Source organism: Triturus cristatus, chromosome 5_2 (assembly GCF_964204655.1).
Source record: "Triturus cristatus chromosome 5_2, aTriCri1.1, whole genome shotgun sequence".
Lineage (NCBI taxonomy): Eukaryota > Metazoa > Chordata > Amphibia > Caudata > Salamandridae > Triturus > Triturus cristatus.
The window spans coordinates 419,456,939-419,482,174 of record NC_140588.1 but is presented as its reverse complement, the minus strand read 5'-3'; the positions used below and the strand labels follow the sequence as shown (position 1 = coordinate 419,482,174).

Genomic DNA, 25,236 nt, shown 5'->3' with positions numbered 1-25,236 from the left:
GGTACAGACAGCTGTAAGTTGTAACTCTGCACTAAGCATATGGTGCGTCTACTCAGCTAAGGACACTTTCATGTTTCTGATTTTTATCTTCCACATCAGACTGGACGTATGGAGCAAACCCTCAGGTTTAACTGATCTCTATAATGGTAAAAGACTCAGTCCTGGCAGAGGAGTGAGAAATTAATTCACAACAATCTACACAAAATTCAAAGCTGATTAACATTCTCAGAGAACCTCTTGATAAGGAAAACAATAAGCATACAAAGGAAAACACTTGTTAGATGAATTCAAAAACTTTAACTCAAAGAACTTTAGAACTGGAGCAGCAAATAGTGCAATATTTCATAGTGGAACATATACTAGGTAGACAATGCTTTTGTACAAGAGCCGGACCAAATTTAGCCAAATAACATTTTTTTGATGGCTCTTAATCCATCTTATACTGGAGAATGTGTTTTCAAGTTGAGCTGGAAGTAATTTAAGCAGTAAGATGTATCACATAAAGGATTCTAGGTTAAGCAAGAAAATCTTTCACCAAAAGGTGTTAAAGAAAGAATACTCCTTAGATTATTTGAGAGGGACTGAAGAGAAAAGTAAATGTATGATATCACAACTATATACATCTCAACTCAAATATTGTTTCAATTATCATAAAACAATAAGCAACTTCATAACTATTATAACAACGGAAACCTTAAGACTCCTCCATAAACAAGATAAACTAAGAATCAATCTTTTGTGGGATGTTCTGAAATCTTTTTATTTGAGCGCTGCTAGAAAAAGGTGTTGTTTCCACAATCCTGTCACTAACCAACCACTCGTTCCTCAGAAATACCTAGCGCCTGTGTAATAGGATTCAGGATAATGAAGTGGGCAAAACAAAAGGAGTCATTAAAAAACGTTCTCGATGTATGGAACCAATGACAAAAAAAAAAAATACGAAAAATGCTGAAAACTCACTTCAAACACAGATGCAGCCTGTTGATACAGCTGAACAGCCTTTTCCAAGTTCACATGTTCTATTAACCTGCAAAAGTAACACAAATACTACTGTTTACAAAGAACGCAAACAGTTGAAAAAGCATTGAGCCATTTCAGTAGAACCACACTTAATAGCGATATATCATACTTAAAGAATATGTAAGAGAATAAAATATATTAGACTTCTAAATTCATACCAACGGTCTTGTCATGATATAAATATTGTAACCATAAATCTAATTCTTATAATGTCCTACATTACAATCTATTGCATAAGTTTGCTATCAAATATTCAAAAGTGATCATCCCATGATGTTTATCCAAAGACAGGACAGAAGAACATCTGGTCAGTTTAAAATTCAAATTCCTGGAATGATTTTAACAAATCCTCCGTTCCGACAACAGAAAGTCACTACCGACACATGTTTTGCTGGTACATTCCTGCTTTTTCAAGGTTCTTCTATCATATTCTATTTTGCTTCTATGCTCATCGGATTAATTACAAGTTATCACCTGCAAAAAGAGATCTCTTGATATATCCAATTTAGTAGTGAGCTCTTGTGATCAGCCTAGTCTTTAAGAACTCCGTGTTCAACATAATCTTCTCAGTGATAACATCTTAAGATACTCCAAATGTTTGTTTGTGGGTATTTTAGTGATTCTTATTTGCTGCTCGTGTAAGGCTCTTGCGTATATCAGCAACACAAAAAAACCCCAAAAAAATGCATGACTGTTGAGAAGATCAAGATGTAGGACTACTCACTTTCCTGCCCGCTCCAAGGACATAGCTGCAGTATCAGGAGTTCCATTTTCCAGGTACATCATGCTGGCCTTCTCTATCAACTGCACTGCTTCTGGAAGCCGCTGCATTTCCTGTAATACAGAATTACACATACAGCGAGTTCAGACGCAAAGAATCCATCACAGAGGAGCAAAATAAACCTAGAAACTTGAAAACATTTTCTATGAATCAGCTTTCAATATGTATGAGCAAAGTCTTTGGTTCCAAACTCATTTTAGGCCAAAATGTTGATCAATGTAGAACTGATCAGTCCAGGGCACGGAAGATGGCACCAGCACAAGTTGCTCAAAAGACCCCACAGAGAGAGAGAGTTCGACCACCCGTCCCCCGACGGACCCCCAAAATCTCCTGGAAATGTTATAGACACAAATTCATCTATAACTCGCAAGTGTGCGAACAGGCGCACTTAAGAAGAAGCGCAAGTGCACAACTTACCCTTGCACGTTACTACCTAATAACATGCATTCCCTTGGTCCTGAAAACAGCCCGCTGACCCAATTGGGCATACATGGGCTGAAACATGTCGACCAGCTACGATCTTGAACAAATGCGATAGAACAGTAGCTCTTCTATCTCTGCACCACCAACTTGCTTTTACCTTTACCCCATCCTCGACACAATAAAACCAAGATCGACAGATGGAGGTAATTTTAATGGCACTACACTCTCACCCTCAACTTTCCTAACTACTACTGTAAATACCAGTCGGTCTTCCGCCAGGTGGAGGAAAGCATAACCAAGACCCGATGGTGATGCTTTTCACGTAACCTACCAAGGGGAGAACCAAGACATACCGCACCCACTGTTAATTCGTGAATGAGGGTTTTTGAGACGAGCAGAATCCCAGACCCTGGTAACACATAGGACAAGTGAATTATTCCCCTTTGATTACACCTCTATTGGCCGGAAGTCAAATGAATAGCAGCTTCTCTCTCCCTCATTTCTGATTGCAAGAGAATTGATCAGAACTTCATAACTTGCTAAGGACACTGAATTTTAGCAAAGAGGAAAGGAACTGCAAAGTTCTTCATCCATGTAATAAAAGAAACAACATGCTTCCTCTCGCACAAAGAATGCATTATCTCCTAGTAACAGTAATTTGAAAGTTTCTGTATCATTGATCGATTTTGTGCCTTTTACAGATTCATGTGCTTGGACAACGCCATTTTCTTCTTTTTATCTGGATTATACTATTTTAGTTTCCTTAACACCATAAAATGCATGTACTATTAAAAGTTTAGTGGCAGGCTGCCAATTTCAGTGATGCTGAATTGTTATGCAGTACCCCCTTTTTTAGTGGGATGGTATATACTGAGAAACTTCATGTAAGGGGGTGAAGGTAAGAACAAGCTGAGTACTAAAACGGTCTTATCCACGTTTGGATCGATATCGTGTTAAGTGGGGATAATGCATTTATTTATAGATTTATAAAGAGCTCTAGACCACTTTCCTGTCACTTCAGGTTTGGAAAGCAATGCACAATCAGAGATGGGAGTCTGAAAAGGTGGGGTAGAACCAGTATACATCATGGCTCATGGAGGTCTGAATGTACAGTCCTCTTTGAGTGTTAATATTTTAGTTGGTTAAGCCTAGAGCAGAAGAGAAAGTGTTGCTCTGGTTCACGCAAGAAGAAGCGGGCAATCCTAAATGCCTAACTAGTTTTCAATTGGGAGTTTTTTGATGCAGGAGATTGACTTTGGATTACAAAGAGATTAGTCCTCTGTGAGCTCAGAGGCAGAGTGGAAAAGGCAAGGCCTTACTCACCTTTGGAACCTCAGGATAACTGTTTCATGTCTAAGGTGCTGTGTGGGAAGATGCTCCAGAGAGTGGAGAATTTAACATTGAAAGAATGTCTCCCAAAGTGTTTATATCTGGTAGCATAGATTGATAGGAGCGTGAAAGAAATTGATCGTGGGTGGCGGACTAGCATATAGTGGAATAAAGGAAGAATGGAACAACACACTGTTGCCCACTGGAGGAAATGTAAAGTGGCCCTGGTGCCAAACGACAGGTCATTTCAGTTGGAGGGATGAGGGCATAGCAGTTTGCAGTAAGGCTCATGCCTTTTGCCTAACCATATCTTTCTTTCTTTGCACATTCATCTACACCACTTGTCATAAACATGAAGGATCACACCAGGTAGTAGTGGCCATCCATTTATCTGCGTCTGAGTTAGCAACACCAAAACCTGGGTTGACTTAGAGGGAACTAGGTGATCTGAGTAGCAATATTCAGTGCGACAGCACCATGCAGACTGGCTGACCAATGAAGGGACTACTGGCTGTAATTTAGCAGATATCAGCAAAATGGCATGTGAACAGTCCTGTGTGGCTCTTAGAGGGGAGCTTTGTTCTTAAGGATTCTAAATCAAGCTAGGTGCAGTCATCCACAATTAGCATACCATTATGCCTATGGCAAGTGCACAGCTTTTGGTGAGCATATGAGACCAATTTCTGTGGCCACATTGTAAGAGTATATGTAATATAATATCTCATTCCTGAGCAGTGTTTCCATGCTAGAAAATATGAATGATGGGAGTTCAAAGCCTAAGACAAACTATGTGATTGGGGCGCTGATTGCATTGTGACCTGTACATTTTAATAGACATAATGTAAGGTATATCTGTACGTTGCAAGGAGCCTGCTGTGCCCAGGAAACACCAGTGGACATAGGTTTCTTGCTTTGACACAGACCAAAGTATATCATTAAAATGAGCAGCAGACAGAAGAAAAATGTAAATAATAACTACAGACCTTTGGACGAAGAGAGTTAGGTGAAAGAATAATATATATGACATTTCAGTAAAATCAAAAGGTGTTGGAGAATACCAGATGTACAAAAAACAGGATACAAGTTTTTAAGCTATTTTTGTCACTTTAGAAATGAAAAGGAAGTGTAGTATTCAAAAACAAAAACATAGAAATTCCCCAAAGATTTGAGCAACACAACCAATAACGGTCTTCCTCTATTCCACAGGCACTCGTGACCTTATTTGTGATGACACAGATGTCATAAAAATGTCATCAACTACGACATTTCAGATGACACATACCGCATCATGAGTCACATCTTAGCAGATGAATCTGAGCAATGACACAACCATAAATGCACCTCTCTGCTCAAAGCATTGCAATTAAATCACTCGGATCACAAATGGCATCAACGTCATTAGAGATTATATCAGATGTTCCATCACAATTCACATCACTATTATGACCGAAGATGCTCAATGCCCCTATACCCCAGAATCCACTGGGTGGCTCAAAGTTTGACCATGCCCAGCAGGCCATGAGAGCTGGGACTGGCTATGTGAAAACCCAAGGTTAAGTGTGAAATGTGGATCAGTTCAGGCCCACTTTAGCGGTGACCAGGGGACTCTAGACGCAGTGCCTGGTCTTCAGCCAAACCGTTCACTCGGCACTATGGTCCACTGGGAATTACGTACGGCCGGGCTGTGTACTTTAGGTGTAGGTTTCTAAGCTAGAGTTTTGCACACAAATGCCCTACACTCAAGTCCTACTTCGACATGTCCTTCATCCATGTTAAGTGGTATCTCAGTGCAGAGTCTGGCCATATCCAGGCCCTGCACCAAGTGACCACCCAAGGAACGTTGATGCTCAGACAAATTAGTCATCTTTCTAGTTCACCTGCTTGAGGACTTACCTTTTAGACCAGCGTCATGATTTATTGTATGGCTAGAGCAAGTCATTTCTACCAGTTATCTTACAGAATCCAAACAAACAAAAGACAAAAAGATCATATTTAGACAATGGCAGGTGGTGCACCAGAGCAGCATAGGCCATGAGTCTTGTCACATTGTGAGATCACCAGCTGGATCTTGCTGCCTTCAGCGCAACTGCCAGCAAGAGAGCTGTTTGGAAGGCAGAAAAGTTTGCTGAGTTGGCACCATATTGTTTCAGACCCACTTAGCGAACTTCTGATTGTCAGAAACAAACTCTCAAAGCATGAGTTTGTTACGGACACAAAACAAACATTGGACCCCATGCGCATATTCCTTCAAGTGTATCAGAGCAATTGTTTGATATCCTGTCCATGAACTCAACTAGAAGTAAAACTAACATCAATATTCAATCAAAACCTGTAAATGTACTAACCTTTAACATCATTCCAGCTTGCTCATAAGCCCTAGAAAAAGGAAAAGGCAAATATTTGTAGGTTATATTTTGTAGCAAATTATACAACTACTGTGAAATTAAATTTGGTTTGAAGGATATCACTGACGTTCTAGTAGGAGGTAGACCAGAAAAGAGACCACAGGTTGTGGAGCATTAGCTCATAATCATAGGGGATGGTCTCCAATTATAATTTTCATGTTGGCATTGGGAATCTGGGAGGCATTAGGCTGATTTAGCAATGTGGGCACAGTCAAAAGGTTTACCATGGATTGGGCGGAGAAATGAGAGCTGGTGAGGGGGGCCAGAAAGAAGCCAAGTGAAAACGATATGTTACTGGTGATTTTGAGGTCACCAATCAGTGGGTGTCAGTCTAAGGTGCTGGTTTAGCAACTCAAAATAATTTTAGACAGCAATGGAAGAAGGGGGACTGGTGGGATACAGTTCTCATGTTGCCCTCTGAAACAGGGGCAAGGTAGTGACCAAAATAGTCTCTTGCAAAAAACATAAGAACGCAAGACTGGTCTAAATGTTTTTTTAACACAGCTCAGGTAGATGCATCATGCATATCTGACAGAGTGCAAATCGTGAGCAGTCCAACGAAACTGATCTCAATCCAAATTTGTAAAATCATTTGTCTGACACAATCTGCTGTTTACCATACACACACACTGCATGCAATGAAAAATAAATACTCACTTGGCAGCGTGGAACAGACTGGAACCAACAGGGCTATGGTTAAGTATAAAACATTGGTTATGTGTGGTAGCATTCATCAGTGCATTCCCAAAACAGTGGACCAAGTGAGCGGCAAGGAGCAACAGTGCAGAGATATAAGTTTATGAAACCACTGTTATATCCTGAGTATTACATTTAATTGTAATCAGCCTAGGTTCTCCTAGCTGCTCAGCCAGAGTGAGAGATGGTAGCGGAATGTTGGTGTGACTGTGATGCGTGGAATGCCTGGGTGCCTGTGTGAATGGGTGGTGACAGTTGGAGATGGGCTGAGCAGCCTGCCTAATGATACTTACTTTTTTGCTTTTGGTGATTGGTATTGTTGTTTTGTACTTGTAACCTTTTGCAAACTGCCGAGCCATTTCACAATCTTTTTGAGCACACTTACTTATCCTGGTTTATTCTTCCACATAGCTCTTGATTCTACATGCTGGTGACTTAGGGCTCAACAAGCCATAGGACGAGTTAAAAACCTATTGCACCTTACTGATCATTATAGTGAGAGGTACTTCTTGTGTTATCAAAAACCTTTAATGGCAATTTTGGTTTACTACGATTTGCTTACTCACTGATTTTCTATGGTACCATAGGACCAACTGAGTTACATGTGTAACGTAATCAAGCCATTCTTATCCTTCAAGGACTTGCCGCATCAACAGGTATCTCCCTGTGGTTTATTTAGCCCTTACTTTTTGAGTCGGATGACTACCGTGATTGTTGACTAATATTTCTCCCCACCTCCTTGATTGATACCACTTGACTTGGAACTAATAAAGAAGACTTAGAAACTTACAACATGGCTACTAGTGTCTTCGTGTACAGAGCATAACAACCACCTCAGTGTGAAAGTGATGTAACGTAAATTAGACAGAGTGTCTCAAAAATGGCATTATATTTTAGAATACCTAACATGTTTACATATTTATTAAGATTTCATAGTTCTGGGGGGTTTAGACCTAAGCAGCATATCAACCACATTATATTGCAGAACCAAGGAATATTTCCAATTATATTTGTAGAAAAATGTACAAAGTATTAGGACATCAGACCAGCAGATTATTACTTCCACCATCTAACAATTATGATAAGGGAACCTCAGTCTAAACACTGCCTAAAATAGTGTAGAGGGTTTGTTTTATAGGCCTGATTCACTAAACCTAGGATACATTTCGGAGAGTAAAATAAGCCTAGGTTTATCCTAAACCTGCTTTCATTTTACAATTCACAAAATTCTCAAGGGCTACACATGGAAAACTATGGGCATTGTAGGTTTTCAGGCATAAGCGCTTTGCTTAATCCTAAACCAGGTAGCTCACCGATCTCTAATTGGCCACCTGAACTGGTAGAGTAGTCTCTGGTCTGTGTAGTCCTGCCTATGGTCACAGGCCTCTTCCGTATGCTAAAGTACTGCGCTCCACTGAGGCCTGACAGTAAAGATGGGTAGTTCTAGTGATAGCAAAAAGAACAGTGCCAATGATCCAGATGGATGAGAGGACTTGGTGCAGCTGTTTCTCACTGCTTGGGTTTTTCCAGTTGAGCTGTGGTAACAGTGGAACTCCTGGCACCACTAGTATCATTAAGAAGTGCGCTCAGGTGCAGATACCACAAATTCTTCTCCCATCTCTTCGCTAAAGCCTGGAACACCCTCCACCTCCACACTTCACCCCCGCTGACCCAATTCAGGAAGTTACTCAAGACCAGGCTCTTCGACTAAGATCCGCAGCACAGCCCCGGGATAACCTCTCGGCCGACAGGCTGCGCTATATAAATACCGTATGATTGATTGCCAGATATGAGATAACAACAGACATTGAGAAGTGGGTTGTTGCTCAGTGAAGGTGTGTTCATTTGAGTGATTAACATTTCAGAAAACCCGGCTATATTTAAAGGAGTATACATGTGTGGCTGCCCATAAAGGGTGAGACTGCCTGGATTCCCCAACTTTAGAAGCAGCGTAAAATGCTCCAACTGATTTCATGGAACACTTCAAAACACAAATACTGAAGCACACAAAGAGCTTACGTCCAAATAGTCTGTGAGTCCAAGAATATTGTAGCGATGATCTCCATTTTCTATCAGAACTCCAACTGTTGGAGAAAAGATTCACAACTAGGGGCTATTTGAAACAGACCCTTACCAAGGCAAGAAGTAAAATCATGAGGGTCCAACAGAGTGACCTCTTAACAAATAGAAGGTGGGTGAAAAGGAAACAGGACAAATTCTCATTAATTATATCAGTACTCTATGCTCTGAAATCTATAAGATTTCACATAAACATAGGCACCTTATTAGGTTGGACAACACATTAAAGGGTGTGATCCCCGTTAGACCGTCCCTCATATGTAAAAGGGGGAAAGCACCGTGTAATGTACTGTGCTATGGTACTTGAAACCAACTACAAATGACTTGTGGCTGCACTCACAGCTAAAGGGCTTCTATTAATGTGGTCTATGTAGCGTTTGCACTTTGCGATGGGACAAGACATACGCATTTCAATATAACACAAGTAGACCTTATGTAATCAAATTTATTAACTGTAACACCAGATACGTGGTATACTGTATTACCCGTGGATGTGGGCTCAATTATATAGGGAGTAACATAAAACCCCTTAAAGAGAGAATCCAGGAGCCTTTAGGGGCAATCAGAAATGATAATGCTAACTATCCCCTTGCAGTACATTATAACACCTACAACAGTCAATCAGATATGATTAAGATTGCTTTCCATGGGGTTAACACATTGAAGCCCATGTCCAAGGTGACTGCTAGCACTTAGAAAACTAGAAACCAGATGGATTATCCAATTGAGAGCAGTAGATGAGGGTCTAAATAGCGATAGGGAATTTTGTGTTCCCGGTGGACTGAGCGGTCACCTAAATTTTATGCTGGTTTAGTGGTTGCTGTCACATGATTTCTAACATTACACTAGATGCTTTTTGTATAAATCTAGTTTAGAGGTACCATGGGGACTACTATGGGAAGTAGAGAAATTATTGCTGCCTCATTCCTCTGAAATGGATTACCATTGGGATGTTCTGCACAATATTGTAAGTGTCAAGAATGTTTGTTATAACTGAGGACCTTTACTACTATATTTATAGAGACTTTACTCTCCTATGTGCCCCAAGTAGTAGATTTTACATTGGAGTTACTGATGAAACGATTTGGTCACAGAATTATATGTAACACTTGAAATCTAAAATTACATGGGATTACTTTATTAAGAACTTGTAATGTAACATGTTAGTATGTACTTTCTGAAGCAATATTTGACAAGTTGTTTAATTCCAAATTTAATGTTGTGACTCCGAAGTACCTATTTGTCTTACTATGGACACCTATGTACCTTCTACTCATAACCCCCCTTATGTGCACAGCTTCCGTTCACCAGTGTGGTAGTCCTTCTAACACTTACACAAATGTGGTTTCAGTGATTCTCTCATAGCTGTCTAAATATGCACACATACATTTTTGATCACTATGAAGCAAATTTACTGACATGCCTCTTATTCCTGATTCTCAAGCTCACATTTAAACATGGCGATGCCTTTCGGGCCTCTTCAATGTTATCAGTCCTCTTTCCATTTCCAAACACGTGCCTCGGCGACCACTCATATATGTGTAGTACGGGTAAGAAAGATTGCTCTAGAACTCACTAGGGGAAGGACACACATGCCAGGTGAGGGGACATTTATTTTAGTGCCGCTCGTAGTATTGTGATACTTACTTTTTTGATTTTGGTGATTGGTATTGTTGTTTTGTACTTGTAACCTTTTGCAAACAGCCGAGCCATTTCATAATCTTTTTGAGCACACTTACTTATCCTGGGTTATTCTTCCACATAGCTCTTGATTCTACATGCTGGTGGCTTAGGGCTCAACAAGCCATAGGACGAGTTAAAAACCTATTGCAACTTACTGATCATTATAGTGAGAGGTACTTCTTGTGTTATCAAAAACCTTTAATGGCAATTTTGGTTTACTACCATTTGCTTACTAACTGATTCTCTATGGTACCATAGGACCAACTGAGTTGCATGTGTAACGTAATCAAGCCATTCTTATCCTTCAAGGACTTGGCGCATCAACAGGTATCTCCCTGTGGCTTATTAAGCCCTTCATTTTTTGAGTTGGATGGCTACCGTGATTGTTGACTAATATTTCTCCCCACCTTATGATCTTCAAGTAATCTCATTTACACAATCGTCGGTCCAATTGTTTAAAAGCCCTCTTTCTTCTAAGCATATCTCCTACCATACAATACCAGGTATTATATGCCACAACCTGGCCTGCTTTACATCATTTATAATTCTTTGAGGAACCTTCTGGCTAGTCACTTCTATTTGGATACCTTGGAGGCTACAGTCTTAAGTACTTTCATTCTCGGGCTAACTGACGGTGAACCATCTCCCATACTACCTGGGCATATTTACTATTTTTCACTCTTTCTTTGAGTACTTCTACACCATTTTCAGCGTGTTTAGCCTAACCGATATCATTCAATATGTTATTGGGTCCCAACACTATAGTGATGCCTTATGATTTGAGCACCTTTGCACCCAATGCTTTGTCTGCGAGCAGTTCTCACTCCTATTTGTCATCAAGCTTTAAAATGACACAAAGGTTCTACATATATTTGCAGCCTTGAAAAGTCAAAGTGAAGAAACGTATCGGCTCTCTTTCTTTTTTCCACTTTGGAGGATTGACGAATACTGAAAGAAACTTGGAAATAAAAGAAGTTCTAATCACTTGAATACCTTGAAATGAATTCTTGGACTCGCAAACTATGTGAACGTGAGCTCTTTGTCTGCTTCGGTATCTGATTTTTGAAGTTTTCTGCTCTTGAGCTTTTGTTCCAGGTCGGGCTTTTCACCCTTGGTGGCACAGTGATCATACTATGTGCGCAAAAAGAGTTAATATCCTGAGCAATGAATGTCCATATTAATAAGAATTGTCCACATCAGTAGTTGTCACAAGTTTCTTCTTCTCTTCTATATTTTCTTAAGACAAAATTCAACACAACTTCTAGCCAACACGTGTTTCGTCTTATTGTGGAGTGTCGTTTTCATGGAGTACTCTCATCTCGATATTCGTTTCTTGCTCAGGTTATTTCTGGATTCATGAATATTGACTTTGGAATGATTTGCAAAACCCAGCACACCCTTTATGGGCTTTCATTTTTTCACTTAAAATCATGAATTGTTGAGGTCTTTGACGCTGCCCGAGTACTTTATTTGCTCTACCACACTATAGCCATTAATAGATTGAGATATCTTGTATTTTGCCCTGACGAAGTCTGTGGTTGACTCCAGAATAAGACGAAACACTTGTTGGCTTGTGTTGAATCTGGTCTTAAGAAAATAAAGAAGAGAAGAAGAAACTTGTGAGAACTACTGATGTGGACAATTCTTAATAACATGGACATTCATTGCTCAGGATATTAACTCTTTTTGTGTTTGCTATATGTGTGGGCTGCTGTCTGCATACATGGTAATGGTGGATGGCCATTACTTAAATCCTTGAGCATTCTGATTTAATCATTGCTACTGTACGCAACTCAGTGCAAACTTTCTTTCCAACCATTCTTTGTTTGTACTATGTGAGCACCAACCCATGGACAGTCTTCATAGATCAACATAAGTTTCCCCTTTCTTTGGTCTCTGCTCAGATGTGCGAACGTTTAGCATAGCCACTAGGGTACTTACTTATGGTTGATTGTTGGTACACTTTCATTTGCTTGGCTAATAGAATAATTTTGGATTGTCTGAAGAGTTGACTCAGTATTGGTTAATGTGAAATACCTTGAGCAAGCTTTTATTTAAAAACAAAAAGACAAGTATTGCTGAGCCTGCCTCTCCTCACCAATCAACAGCTGATGCATCTAATATTTTAAATGAATTAGACCATGCTCAATTATATCAAAGCTATCACTGATATCATCAACGGAACGTTGGCTAATCTCAATACTAAGGTGAATAATTTGCGACATTTTCTGGATAAAATTGCTAGATTCAGGGAAAATTTGAATCTGCCGCACTGTGGAGAAGCTATGGGACCTAACAACAGCCACAAATGAAAATCTGGAGGGTTGTTCGCGAAGAACAAAACGGAAAAGAATTTTGGGTGTCATGCCAAGAAACGTCTGGAAAAGATTGGTGAAAAAAATCTACATTCTGTAATACTTTATCTGTTGAACAAGAAAAAAAAATTCAGCCCTGTACTTCAAGCAGAATTAGCTCCCCAAGCTGATCTTCCCCAGAGCCACGAATCTGCTAGGGTGAGGGTGTTTGATAGGATTTAATCCATGAGTCTCACTTGCTTTTTCTTTTGCAACAATACAGCCTTTAGCAGAGGCATCTCACGAACAGATAAAAAAGATACGATTTGTTATATTCATAACATTCTGCTTCCTTCAGATAAGCTTCCTTTGCTTGGTCAAACTGCTTCGCATTCTTAAAAGCAACCGCTAAAAAAAAGAAAAGAAAGAAAGTAATAGAATTTGTCAATTACCAACTTTTTTGTTGAATGCTACCTCTTCTTAATCACAAAAAGTGTGAAAGCATAAAATGCTTAGATTTTAAACATGCAATACAGATACAACAAATGTTTGAAATACTGCATGGCATTTTGTTCTGTTGATTTCCTAAGTCTAATATAAACACATTAATTAGGCGCCAATGCTATACAGAATTAGAGACGGATCTCCTTTCAGGTTCTAGGGGCATTCAGCGTCTGTGCACAAGAGAGGACTGCTTTCTAATGTTACCTTAGAACACTGTCCGTGTTAGGTTATGATCCTAGTTTGTTTTATGTTCTAGTGAGTCAGTCAGTATCCAGCAGCCTCACTACAGTGAGGCAAGTACTGCGCAAAACATTATAAACAAAGCTTATCTTAATGCTAATTGTGATCTCACCCTGCATTACAATTCACAGAAGTCAAACTTGACTTCTTTGTACTATGCATCATTCTTCTTGTATCTCTCCAGTCCCATCAACTGACCCTCATGCTACATTCTAAAGAAACAGCACAGGAAGCTGCAATGTGTGCAGAGTGCTGGAGCATATGTTGTCTAATTAGGAGAATATGCACATAGTCTTTCCTACTGTCTTCCACCACATCTCAACATACTGGCACAAACTCAAATAAGGTTTCATACTGTTGTTTCTTGACCCTACTTCCGAAACACAGAACGAAAGAGAGGAATGACAATGTGTGACTGATTCTGTGATACCAGACCATTTTGGCCTATTTGGATTTGAGCTTCAGCACTGAAAAACTGATTGGAAAGTTGCCCTCTTTTTCAGTCTCAGAAAAATCTTTCCATGCCAAAAAGCTTTACATTCTTGTTACATCACAGCAGTAATAACAATTGGAAAATCCAATCGGTCTTACCTCTGGAACCTATTAGATTGGTGTTAGAAATGGGATTTCTGGTTGGCTAAGGCTTGAGCCAAAGCCAGGCAGAAACCACCACTCTAGTCCGGGCAAGGGAGTTACACGCTGAAGATAACCCCTGCTCACCCCCTTGGTAGCTTGGCACGAGCAGTTAGGCTTATCCCAGAGGCAATGTGTAAAGCGTTTGCGCAACACACACACACAGCAGCAACACACTAGGCACACTACAAAAGAAACTCCACACAAGGTTATATCAAAAATAGCCTTTGTATTATCATAAACATATTAGAAGCATAATCACACATTTACACTGTGCCAACTGGCACCAGGCAATATTCACAGGGGATTATATACAGGACCAGGCCAATCGGGCCACGGTTAGAACCACCAGAACAGGTAAGTAAATGCAAAACACAACCAGTAACTACTGGTACTTTAGCATTAGACACCATCCTAAAATATCATAGCATGACATTAGGCATAATATTACGCATAAATCACATTAGGCATAAAACATATTAGGCCCAAACCTCATTAGCATAAACACCTTACGCAATAGGCCTCACCAGCATAAACACATTATGCGTAAACCTCTTAAACACAAACACATTATGTCATATGCATCACAAGCATAAATCATATTATGCACTCACATTAGGGCCTTGCGCCCTACCAACATAGAACTGACCCCCTGGCCAACAGGCCTTTCGCTGGGGGACAAATGCCTTCTGTCCCCAAAATGTCAGAGTGTGCTGCCAATGCAGCAGAATCCACAAGTGCGCAATTGCGCTGGCCTAAACGTTGCAGCTGCCACTAATTGCTTTGCAGCTGTGATGAAAACTGTAGGCATGGGAACTCACGTGCCCTCTGGGTGGGTCCCCACTGGGACTCTCTAAAACAAAAGTGCCCCACCTTGCAGTTGCCTGCTACGGGGGTGCAACTGAGGGAATAAAGAGGCCTGGCACCACTCAAAATGCTCTCTGGGCCCCCACTGGGGCTCTATCAAAACATATGCGGCCCAACGTTCCAGCTGCCCACTGTCAGGCGGGGCAGCTGGGGTAATATCTCACAAAAACAAGCATTGGCATAGCCAATAGTTCTCGCCTTTGGGACTTTATAAGTATTTAGCCATGCAACAGTTGATGTTGCACCAATGATATTGTGCTGCATAATTAAATACTTATAAGGTCCCAAAGGCGAGACCTATTGGCTATGCCAATGTTTGTTCCACTTGGGGGGGGAGAGGACGTGGCCTAGTGGCTAGGGCGGTCGACCACAAATCTGGGGAACTGGGTTTGAGTCTCGGCAAGGACGCGCAACATCCTGTTATTCTGGGCAAATTACCTAATCTCCCCGTGCCCAGCAAAAATGAATGTGTCCTCATGTAACACTGGTGCTCGTGTAAAGCGCTCTGATACCCTATACCTTCGGGTCAAGTTCGCGCTATATAAAACTCCGGAAAAAACACAGTCTGTGTTTAATGTAATGGCTGGCAAAAACAATACTGGAAAAACACCAACAGGCAACATTTCTTCCTCTAGGGAATATTTATTTTATGATATTTATAGAGCGCGAGTCTATCCACAGGGGCAGAGGGTCGCTTTACATACAACAATTCAGTTACAAACAGAACATGTTTAGAACGTCAACTTCAAAATGCATTCTAGGGGAATCCGCCTAACTATGACCTAGATGAGAGGGAAGGCAGAAAGATGAAAAATGTGTGTTTTAAGGTATAAAGGCGTATAAATACAAACAGCAAATACAAGAAGAAATTACTTCAAAAGTATTTAATAACTATCTAGACTATAAGGATAATTAAAGCAAACCAAATGCGAACAGCTGTCATCCTTCTATGTAAAATAAAACCATCTTACCCTCAGTTCTTCGTAAAGCACCAGCCAGAGGGAGGTATCTTAATGGAGGTGGAGCTGTGGGGATGAAACATGGCGCCTACCTGACCCCAATGTCATTAAGATGGACTTTCAGGCAGGCCGGGGTTATCAGCTAATGTTGAAACTTAGGTTTACATTTTCCCATTACGAGTATTGTGCTACAAGTCCCAGTCCTCCTTGCTGCAAAATCAGGGCTTGCTTACAATCATCCCGCTCACAGCTACGATAAAACAATGTGTATTTCAAAACAACAAGGTAAGGGGGGGCGGGGGAAATGCGAAGTAACCAATTTCTGAGCACTTCCTGTTCAAATGGTGACCTAGAGCTTGCATTTCTGTAGGAACAGTTATTTATATAAAGCATGTGCTGTAGCCCCCGAGGCTGCATAAACATTAGATAGATGGGTGGATGATTCCGGAAGTAAACCAAGCTGCCTTACCTCTAAAACAAGCATTGGCCGTGCGACGCTTGTAGTAATGTAAAAAAAAACAAACAAAAAAAAAAACACGCTAGTGATGCACGCGCGCAGCAGCACGAAAAAGTGAAAGTGATCACGCTTGAAGAGAGTCAGATGGCGGCTGCGCGCGTGCACGCTTGCGTGAACTCAAGCGCTAGGCCACCAAAAGCCTGTGGCAGCACATTGAAAACCCAGATACTAAATGTCTCGCAGAGCAGCGCATGCGCTGGCTCAGCTAGACCTAAAAAGGACCCCTGGGCCCTCTGGACCCCCATGGGGGCCCTAAAGACAAAGTGGCCCACGTTGGAGCTGCCCGCTGTCAGGGGGGGGGGACGCTCAGAATCACCAAGCACCGCTAATGTGCCTCAAACAGCACCACAACAATCAGGTGGCGGCCCCACTCACCAGGTCTGCAGGCTCTTCCTGGGTCTGCTTCGTGGCTCTCCTTGCTCACGAGAACCCTGCCTCGAATCCGGCCTCACTCTGCAGCCTCTAGGCAGGCGGGGTGGGCTCCCGCCTGCCTTCCTCTCCCTCTCTTCGTACCGGGGGCCTCACTTCCCCTGGTCTCCTCGCCGGAAGGGGCGGAAATGGAGCCCTCTAGGCTCCGGCTCCCAGATGCATGCAGGCCCCGCCCACTGTCAGGCGCGGGTGCCTGACTTCCGTTCTTCTGCGCTCTCCTCTCGGCGGCTCGGGCCGCGGCGGGGATCTCACAAAATGCGGGGTGAGCACCCGCAAAAATAAAAGCATCAGCGGGGTGGGCACCCGCAATCCAAATATCCCATAAGCGGGGTGGGATCCCGCTCGGTACCCAAGAATGCAGGGTGGGCACCTGCTCCACGGCATCAATGGGGGGGGGGGGTCCCCACGTCGGGATTCCCTCCCAACAAGTTGCAGCTCGGCGCTGCAAGACCCACACGCTCCTCTCCTCTTCTCTTCTTTGGGGAAATAAAGCACAGCGCTCATGATGCAGCCCAGGGCTGTAGATGCCACAAAATAAAGACTCCTCTCTCCTGGGAAGATTAAAATATAGCGACTCACCAGGTGCTAGAGGCAACCAAAGTCCTTAGGTCCCTGGGGCATAGTTGGGCCCTCCAGCAGGGAGGCAAGCTCTGTGACGGTTCCTCCTGGGCCCCCAGCAGCAGCAACCCCAGTAAAGTCAGGAACAGCACACCAAACATGGGGTCACAGCCGCTACATTTATACTAACATTTCTTTTGTCTGTGCCAGCACAGGGCTTGGGGGAACCAAATGCAACTGGTTCAGGGGGGATTTGGAGCACTCTGTTGACAGGGCTCCTCTTCTCCATTGTTAGGTGGGGGCTTGTCATCAGAAACACCACAGAGGGCGGAGCCAGCATTCACTAGGGCAGGCACAATCCTATTCAGGATCAGGGGACTACTCCTCCCACTACTCCAAAAGTAGATGTCCTATTCAGCCTAGTCCCTCCTGGAGCCACACACACCTCCCAGCCCCTGTCACTCAAAAGCCAGACATGCAATTCACATCAGGCAGGCAGACACATAGCACACAGAAATGCCAACTTCTAAAAGTGGCATTTCTAAAATAGTTAAAATAAATCTGCGCACACCATTGCATAACATTTATTATCACTATAAAAAACATACCAAACTTGACCACGATACGCCTCTCATATCAGGAGTTAACACTGAAACACTTATCAGGGATTCCCCAATGCATTCATATGGGAGGGCAGCTCCACAGTAGTGAGAAACCAAAAATGGCTGTTTGTCACTACCAGAACATGTCACACACTCAAGGTACATATCCTATCTTTTACCTACAATGCACCCTGCCCATAGGGCTAGCTAGGGCCTACCTTAGGGGTGACTGACATGCAGTAAAAGGGGTGTCACAGACATGGCACACACTTTAAGTGCCACGTCACAGCGGCAGTGACACTGCGCGCACAGGCCCTGCAATGGTAGGGGCCTGAGATAGGTTTGCAAGGCTACTTTGGTGGGTGGCGCAATCAGCGCTGCAATCCCACCAGTAGCATTTAATTTACCAGCCCTGGGTATCTGAGATACCACTTTACAAGGGACTGACAGGTAAATCAAATAGTCCAAACAGGTGTAGACGAATCTTACCACATTTATCACAGAGAGCACGCACACTTTACACTGGACAGCATGCTAAAGTGCCCAGAGTCCTAATACCACCATCATCATGTCAGAAAGAAAAAAAAGGCTAGGAGAAAGGCAAACAGTTTAGGGATGACCCTGCAAAAAGGGCCAAGTCCAACAATTGGCCAATGTTTTTTGGCAATGCTGTACAATGTTAGTAAAAGAAAAAAAGATTTAAAAAAAATAAAAGTGCCATGACAGACTGCTACAGGACATTGCATCATTCTGCTTACAAGTGCATGCGTTATCATCAGTGGCCACTTGCTTGTTTTTTTATGGTCCCAAGTAGTAGACACCACATGGACTGCTGAATCATTTCTTTTTTTTAATTGGGCGCCAATACGCAAAATTTTAAGGCAGTTAGGAGCGTGATAGGGAGAGGCAGAGTATGAGGGAGACAGCAACACAGAGTAGAAAATGGAGTAAAGAACAAGGGGGCAAGGGAAAAGCATACGAAAGAGCGGCAGCGCATAGCACACAAGGTTGACAGCAACATTGGAAGCGTGGGGAAGAGGCACACAAGGCAGAGAAGATGAAGCCTGGGAGGATAGGGGAGAAGTATATAAGAGAAACCCAGAGCGAGCATAGTGGGCATAAGGGAAAGCAATAGAGGGAGAGAGCTGAAAAACATTTAGACTTTCATGTATTGCTAAATCAAAATAAAAAAAAGATTTGTTCCCTAAAAGTGAACAGTGAAAGGACAAAAGTCAGTCAATCAATGGGAAAGAGGCTATGCTCCAGACGCAATATGGATAAGGAAAGTCATTACATAAGAAACAAGCAAACAGAGATACAATAAAGACAACCAGTGGTAAGTAATAGGTGGGCTAGACGCCCAGTCCATTCTTGGTAAGACCGTAACAGGCCTTTTCCAACCAGACAACTTGAGCTGTCTGGTAACAATGACCTGTGAAGTATCTTTGTTGACAGTTGCTCCTGTGTGAGCTTAGATATCAGCCTATATCAACGTCTTGCTATTCAGCAACGAAAGAGCATGTTTGCTTAAAAGCAATCACAAAAGAGGAAAATGCCATACAGTACCAACGCAACATATGCTGGCATTTGAACAGATACGGAAAACATTCACACTGTCTTCCGTTACATTGAACTGATATCTACCAAGCAGTGTTCAGTAAATTGTCAAACTGAAGACCATGTTGCAGCCTGGCAAAGTACGCAAGAGACACACTACCAATAAAAGCTAACCATTCTTGTTCTTTCTGTTTTAAGGTATGTGCCCTTAGGCTAGAATGAAAAGTGTTGCTTGCTAGAAAGCAATACAGCAGTATATATTCTAATATCCACTAAGCAATGCTGGATTTGATAACTGAATTGCCCATGCTATGAACTGCAATCATGAACTTTAACAACTCTATGTCTCATCAAGCACAGCTGTTGCCCTATCAATGCTTGAATCTCTCTAACCCAAGGTATTTAAGTAATGTCTATTTCAGAAAAGCCACAATAGAGGTCATGTAATAGAGAGAGAAAACAGCAAAAAGAAAAAAAGAAAAAACAAACGAGCCATGGAAACACATACCAAACAGGTTTACATACAGGTTTATATAACTAGACAAAGATATTTTTCAAGAGAAGCATGACCAACATTGAATGACGAGGATATTTCAACTGCTCTGCTTACCTAGTAAAGTTACATATTAATACAATACATTGTTCAGCTGAAAATGGCTACGAAAGGTTGACTTTGAGAGTTTGTGTCTTTTCGACCAGTAGCACCAACCATGCTGGAACTTGGTTTGACTTTACTAATTATGAATATGGGACTACAGCATTAATCATACTTGGTGCTATTGTCTGAAAAAACACACTACTAGAAAAAATTCACCTATGAGCTGAGGTAAAAGTTGACAGCTATGTCTTTGTACATTTCCATTCTAGTAATGTGAATTGCACCTTTTTATTATGCACATCGTTATAACAACACTGGTTATAGCAGTTATCCACAAAAATACACAAACACTATCAAACATACCTTGAAATCCTTCCATGAGAACCTTCGTTTATGAACTGACTGGAGCGGAGGCTTTATTCTCGTCGTCTAGGCAGATTCACAAAGCCGGAGAGCTAAAACAGGAAGTTTGTATCTACCTACGGCTAATGTCGATGGCTATTAACCTGCTCGGGAAATCCTAAGCCAGACATAAGGTATACCTTGTAACCTTGATTCTACAATAGAAATCCCACAATCAATCAATCAATCAAGGAATTTGTAGAGCGCACTACTCACCCGTGAGGGTCTCAAGGGTCTCTATCAGAGAACATCCATCTCTTAAGGTTAGCATAAAATTGCCATTTGAAAAACAAATATGCACAGGGATCATAAACTACTTATATTTTACGCAACAAAAAATGTGTTCTTTAAAGTACGACTGTGAAATTGATATAGCATTCAGGGTTGCATATATTTGTAAGGCCAATGCAACACAATGGGTCTTATTACGTTGAGGCCCAGAAGGCCTGCAACCTCAGGTTGGAGGCTTTCCGAGCCTCACTGCGGTTTCAATTCCGAATGCCTATTTCCAATCTAGGTGGTCGGAATTGAAACCGGTCAGTGATTCCGGCTGGATTCCGACGGGCTCTTCCGACCGGCCCGTAATCCCAATGGACGGCAATACTGCCTTTGGGATTACAATGCTTGGTTTACGATAGGCTTTCCATCCCGGGCTTTCCGACTTGGAAAGCTTGTCGGAAAGTGAGTTTGGGGGCCTCCGCTCGGGGGCTGAGGGGGCACCTATAATGCCCCCCTGTTGATCCCTGCACCGTGTGCAGGCACCTTGAGGTGCCTGCAAAGCGGTGCAGGAATGAACAGAACCTCCCATTTCTCCATGGAGGAAGGGTCTCACATTGGCCGAGGAGTTCGTAGTGGCGTTGTTGGAAGCCACATTTCATTGGTGAACAACTGTGGAGGGGGTGCGGAATTCATAGCAGCATTGTTGGAAGCCGCATTTCATAGGTGAACGTCTGTGGAGGGGGTGCGTCCAAGTGGAATTGTTTCGCATTGCTGAGGAGTATTCAAGAGCACGTCGTGAGTTGCATTGGAACGCGTTATGGTGATGCACACAAATGTGGTAAAAAAAGGGCATTTTAGCAGGGTATGCAGATCAGCATTGAAGAAACTGAATTTGGTGCAGTGCTGGAATAATGACGAAACTCAGTATGATCGTTTTGATAAAGATCCCAAAACTATTCTCAAACTATGTAATGAGAAGGCGATTACTAAATTCCCAATGTGTAATATTTCCATTGATAGTGTTATAATTCCTGTGTTGGTTGACTCGTGCGTGGTATACCATTCTGTCTTTTCCCATTGCGAAGGAGAAGTGGACTAACATGAAACTGTTAGAACCTGACGTGGCCACCCGGGGTTACAAAGGACAAAATAGATTGGGTCGGGTATTTCTGAGCGGATTTGAATTTCTCTGGCCGACACATGCGAGGGAAAGTGTATGTTGCAAGGCGTGTCAGTCTTTGTTGGGTTGGCCTCATCAAGAGGAGATGGGTATAAGATTGGATCCAAGAGAGGACCCCCTGTCTACATTATTGAGAATGTTTCTGGGGGGGGGGGCGGGGTGTGATAGGAGAGCAGTTGGATATGTTTATTCAGAGGTTGAATACACAATTTCTTGAGCTTTTTAGTGACATACTTGGTGAGTTCCGGGATTTAAGCACCGTATCAAATTATGCGACAATGCCATCCCCATGCGACATAAGAGTGAGAAATGTGCCACTCATTTACATGGACAAACTCAAGAAATGTCGCAAGATTTGTGCAAGAGAGACATTTTTGAGCCGGTTGAGTCCTCACCCTGGATTTCTCTGGTTATTTCAGTTACAGCTTCAGGCGAGTTAAGACTCCTGTGGACTTGCGCAGACTTAACAGCGCAATTTGGGTGGATGCCTATCCCCTTCCTAACCTCCACAAAATGGTTACACCATTGGCTAGTGCACAAGTGTTTTTATGTATAGATTTGCCAGCAGCGTATCATCTATTCTGTCTTGATGATGACTACAGAATTTGGAGTGCTTTCATACACTTGAAGGGCTCTTTAAATACCGCAGGATGTCTTTTGGCCTGGCAAGTGCTGCGTCAGTGTTTCAAAGGTTGATGAAATAAACTTTGGAGGGGATTAAGGGAGCAATAGCGCTTCAGGGTGATATTTAGTTTTTTGGCAAGAATGAGGCAGATCATGACAGTAACTTAAGGAATGTTTTGGCGGCACTGTCTTCCAAGGGCCTCACTTTGCAGATTCAAGAAGCGGAAAGTGGAGTATGTGGGGCATCGCATTAGTGGTTCTGGTATCCAACCTAAGCGCAACTTAAGGGGAGAATGTTACCAATGCACCCATTCAAAACTCTAAGGAACAGATTTTATTGGCTCAGAGAAGTTATGCAAATTTTATTCCCAATTATGGATCCAGGGTGGATCCTTTCAGAGGCCTCTTAAAAGAAATGCAAGATTTTAGTGGATAGGAGAAATGACGGCTGCTTTCAGGACACTTAAGAGGATGAATGCTGAAGCTCTTTGACTCAAATGGTTTATCATTGGCAAGGAGTGTACTGTAATGGTTGATGCAAGTAGTTGTGAACTCTGTGGGGTGTTAATTCAACGAGAACAGAGTAAAGAGTGGACCGTGGCTTTGCGCCACGTGCATTGCGTGATGCTGAGAAGAATTACTCTGTTATGGAGAGAAAGTCATTGGCTTGTGTGTGGGGGCAGAGCATTTTAAGACCTTTTTAATTGGGGACTAAGTTCACTATAAAAACTGACAAGCAATTGGTGCATATCATGGCACGAGGTGGAGGGCGTACTATGTTGGCAAGGTTGTCCAGATTACCATCCAGGTTACAGAACTTTCAATAGTGCATGGAGTACGTTCTGGGGAAGTGTAATGTGCATGCGGATTGTATGTACGGACTTCCCCTACCTTGTAAGGAGCGAGTAAGCATGGAGAGAGATGAATGTGAAGTGGCTTTCACGTTGCAAGAGGTTAACTTGTTAAGTTTGGAGTATCCTGTGATTCAGGAGACAATGTGGTAAGAGGAAATGGAGAAGGATGGTGAATTGGTCAGAGTAATCTAATGTGTCAGGAGTGGATGGTCAGAAGAAAGGAAGGTTCCAGGAGCGTTACTAAGATTTTTGTAAGGTACATGAAGAATTGGCAGTAGAAAATGGTATAGTGGTAAGGGGGGAAAATGTGTACCTCCTTTCAGTTTGCTAAAGGTTATAGTGGATATTGCCCATGTAGGACATTTGGGTATGTCGTGCACTAGGAGGCGGGTCAGGGAGAAGTCTTGGTGACTTTAGTGAGTCCTTTTGAGTTGCTGAGGGGACGTAAACCGAGTACAAAATTGGTTCCGTGTTGGTTGAAGAATCAGAGGAAAAATTTGGATGAGGTGGCAGAGGTACATTTCAAGAAGATCTAGCACAGAGTAGAAGCTTAAATGGAGCGATCCGTTAGTGGGGGAAAACAAAAAAAGAGTTCGGAATAAGCAGATGGTAAATGTTGGTGATATGATGCATTGGAAGAAGGGGAAGATAGGCAAAAAAGGGTCAGTGTGTTGGTTGAACCTCACGAATGTCATTGAAGTGTTTAGCAGTGCTGTGCAGGTAGAACGTGATAATGTTCTAAAAAAAGACACCTGCCCCAAATTCCAAAGGTGATGACTACAGCCCAGCGGAGTGTCAGGACAATGTGTTTTGGGATGTGGGAGAAGCTGAGGTAGCACAGGACTTTTCAAAGTCCAGAGGAACGCAGTCTGGTGGAGGAATTAACTATCTGGGCGTAGCTAGAAGTGTGAGGACACGCAAACCTCCTGTGAGGTTTCGAGATTATGTGTTAACATAGGTAGGGATTAGTGCAGATAGAATAAGTTTCTTTTTTTTGTTTTTTTTGTTTTTTCAAAAGGGGGAAGGTATGTTACATGTGTAACTTGTGTACGGGCACAACTGGTGTTGCGCTCGTGTCACTCACTCATTCGCACGTCCTTTGAATAATGCGGGGTGTTACTGACATGAGCATACCAAGTTTGCACGCTCGTGCCTTGGTTTGATGATTTAAGTTAGAGCCGCATTGTATGTGGGCGAACTCATGGGCTGCTATGTTTTAAATGCTGCGGGAGTCTATATATATATGGTGGATAGTCAGTTGTATGCATTCACTTGTTGGAAACGGACAAGACACCATGTCTGATACATTATAAATAAAGTTCTCCTATGTTGGTACTCATGCTGGTTTGGTGGATCTTTTCTAACAACCAGCTTGTGTAGGAGGTAATTACCTCCTTCTAAGTCGTCCTCGTCACACTTAACACGGAATAGGCATCAGTAGGATCTCCACCAGATGTCCTCTAAATAAGTACAAATTTGCTCCATTCCTCCTAATATGGCCGACACAACAACTTTCTATCTCAAACTATTTGGAGTTGGAAGAAGAAATATTTCCTGTTTTTCTTTTCTGCACAGGACACATCCCCAGTTCCTGGCTTGGTGCATGGTTTTATTTGGGCTTAATATTATTTCAATGCATTTGCTCCTTTCTAGTTATCAGATAGGTCTGCTACAGCCTCTGTGCCCACTCGTGAACGGGTTCACTTGTGAGTGCGATTCAACACAATGCAGCGTCCCCGCCTCCACCGCATTGGGCGACTAGGGAAATGTATTAAGCAAGTAC

General features: G+C 42.3%; 1 protein-coding gene across 1 annotated transcript in view; it reads right to left on the bottom strand.

Annotated features, from left to right (window-relative positions):
• The window catches only part of NAPG (NSF attachment protein gamma), a 129,163-nt gene that overhangs the window by 71,839 nt on the left and 32,088 nt on the right, over positions 1 to 25,236 (bottom strand). Inside the window, exons 3-7 of the mRNA XM_085607339.1 lie at positions 13,034 to 13,118; positions 6,616 to 6,633; positions 5,899 to 5,929; positions 1,745 to 1,854; positions 961 to 1,027 (exon numbers count right to left, since the gene is read on the bottom strand). Of these exons, the coding sequence (XP_085463465.1) occupies positions 961 to 1,027; positions 1,745 to 1,854; positions 5,899 to 5,929; positions 6,616 to 6,633; positions 13,034 to 13,118 (311 nt within the window). The remainder of the gene's footprint in view (positions 1 to 960; positions 1,028 to 1,744; positions 1,855 to 5,898; positions 5,930 to 6,615; positions 6,634 to 13,033; positions 13,119 to 25,236) is intronic.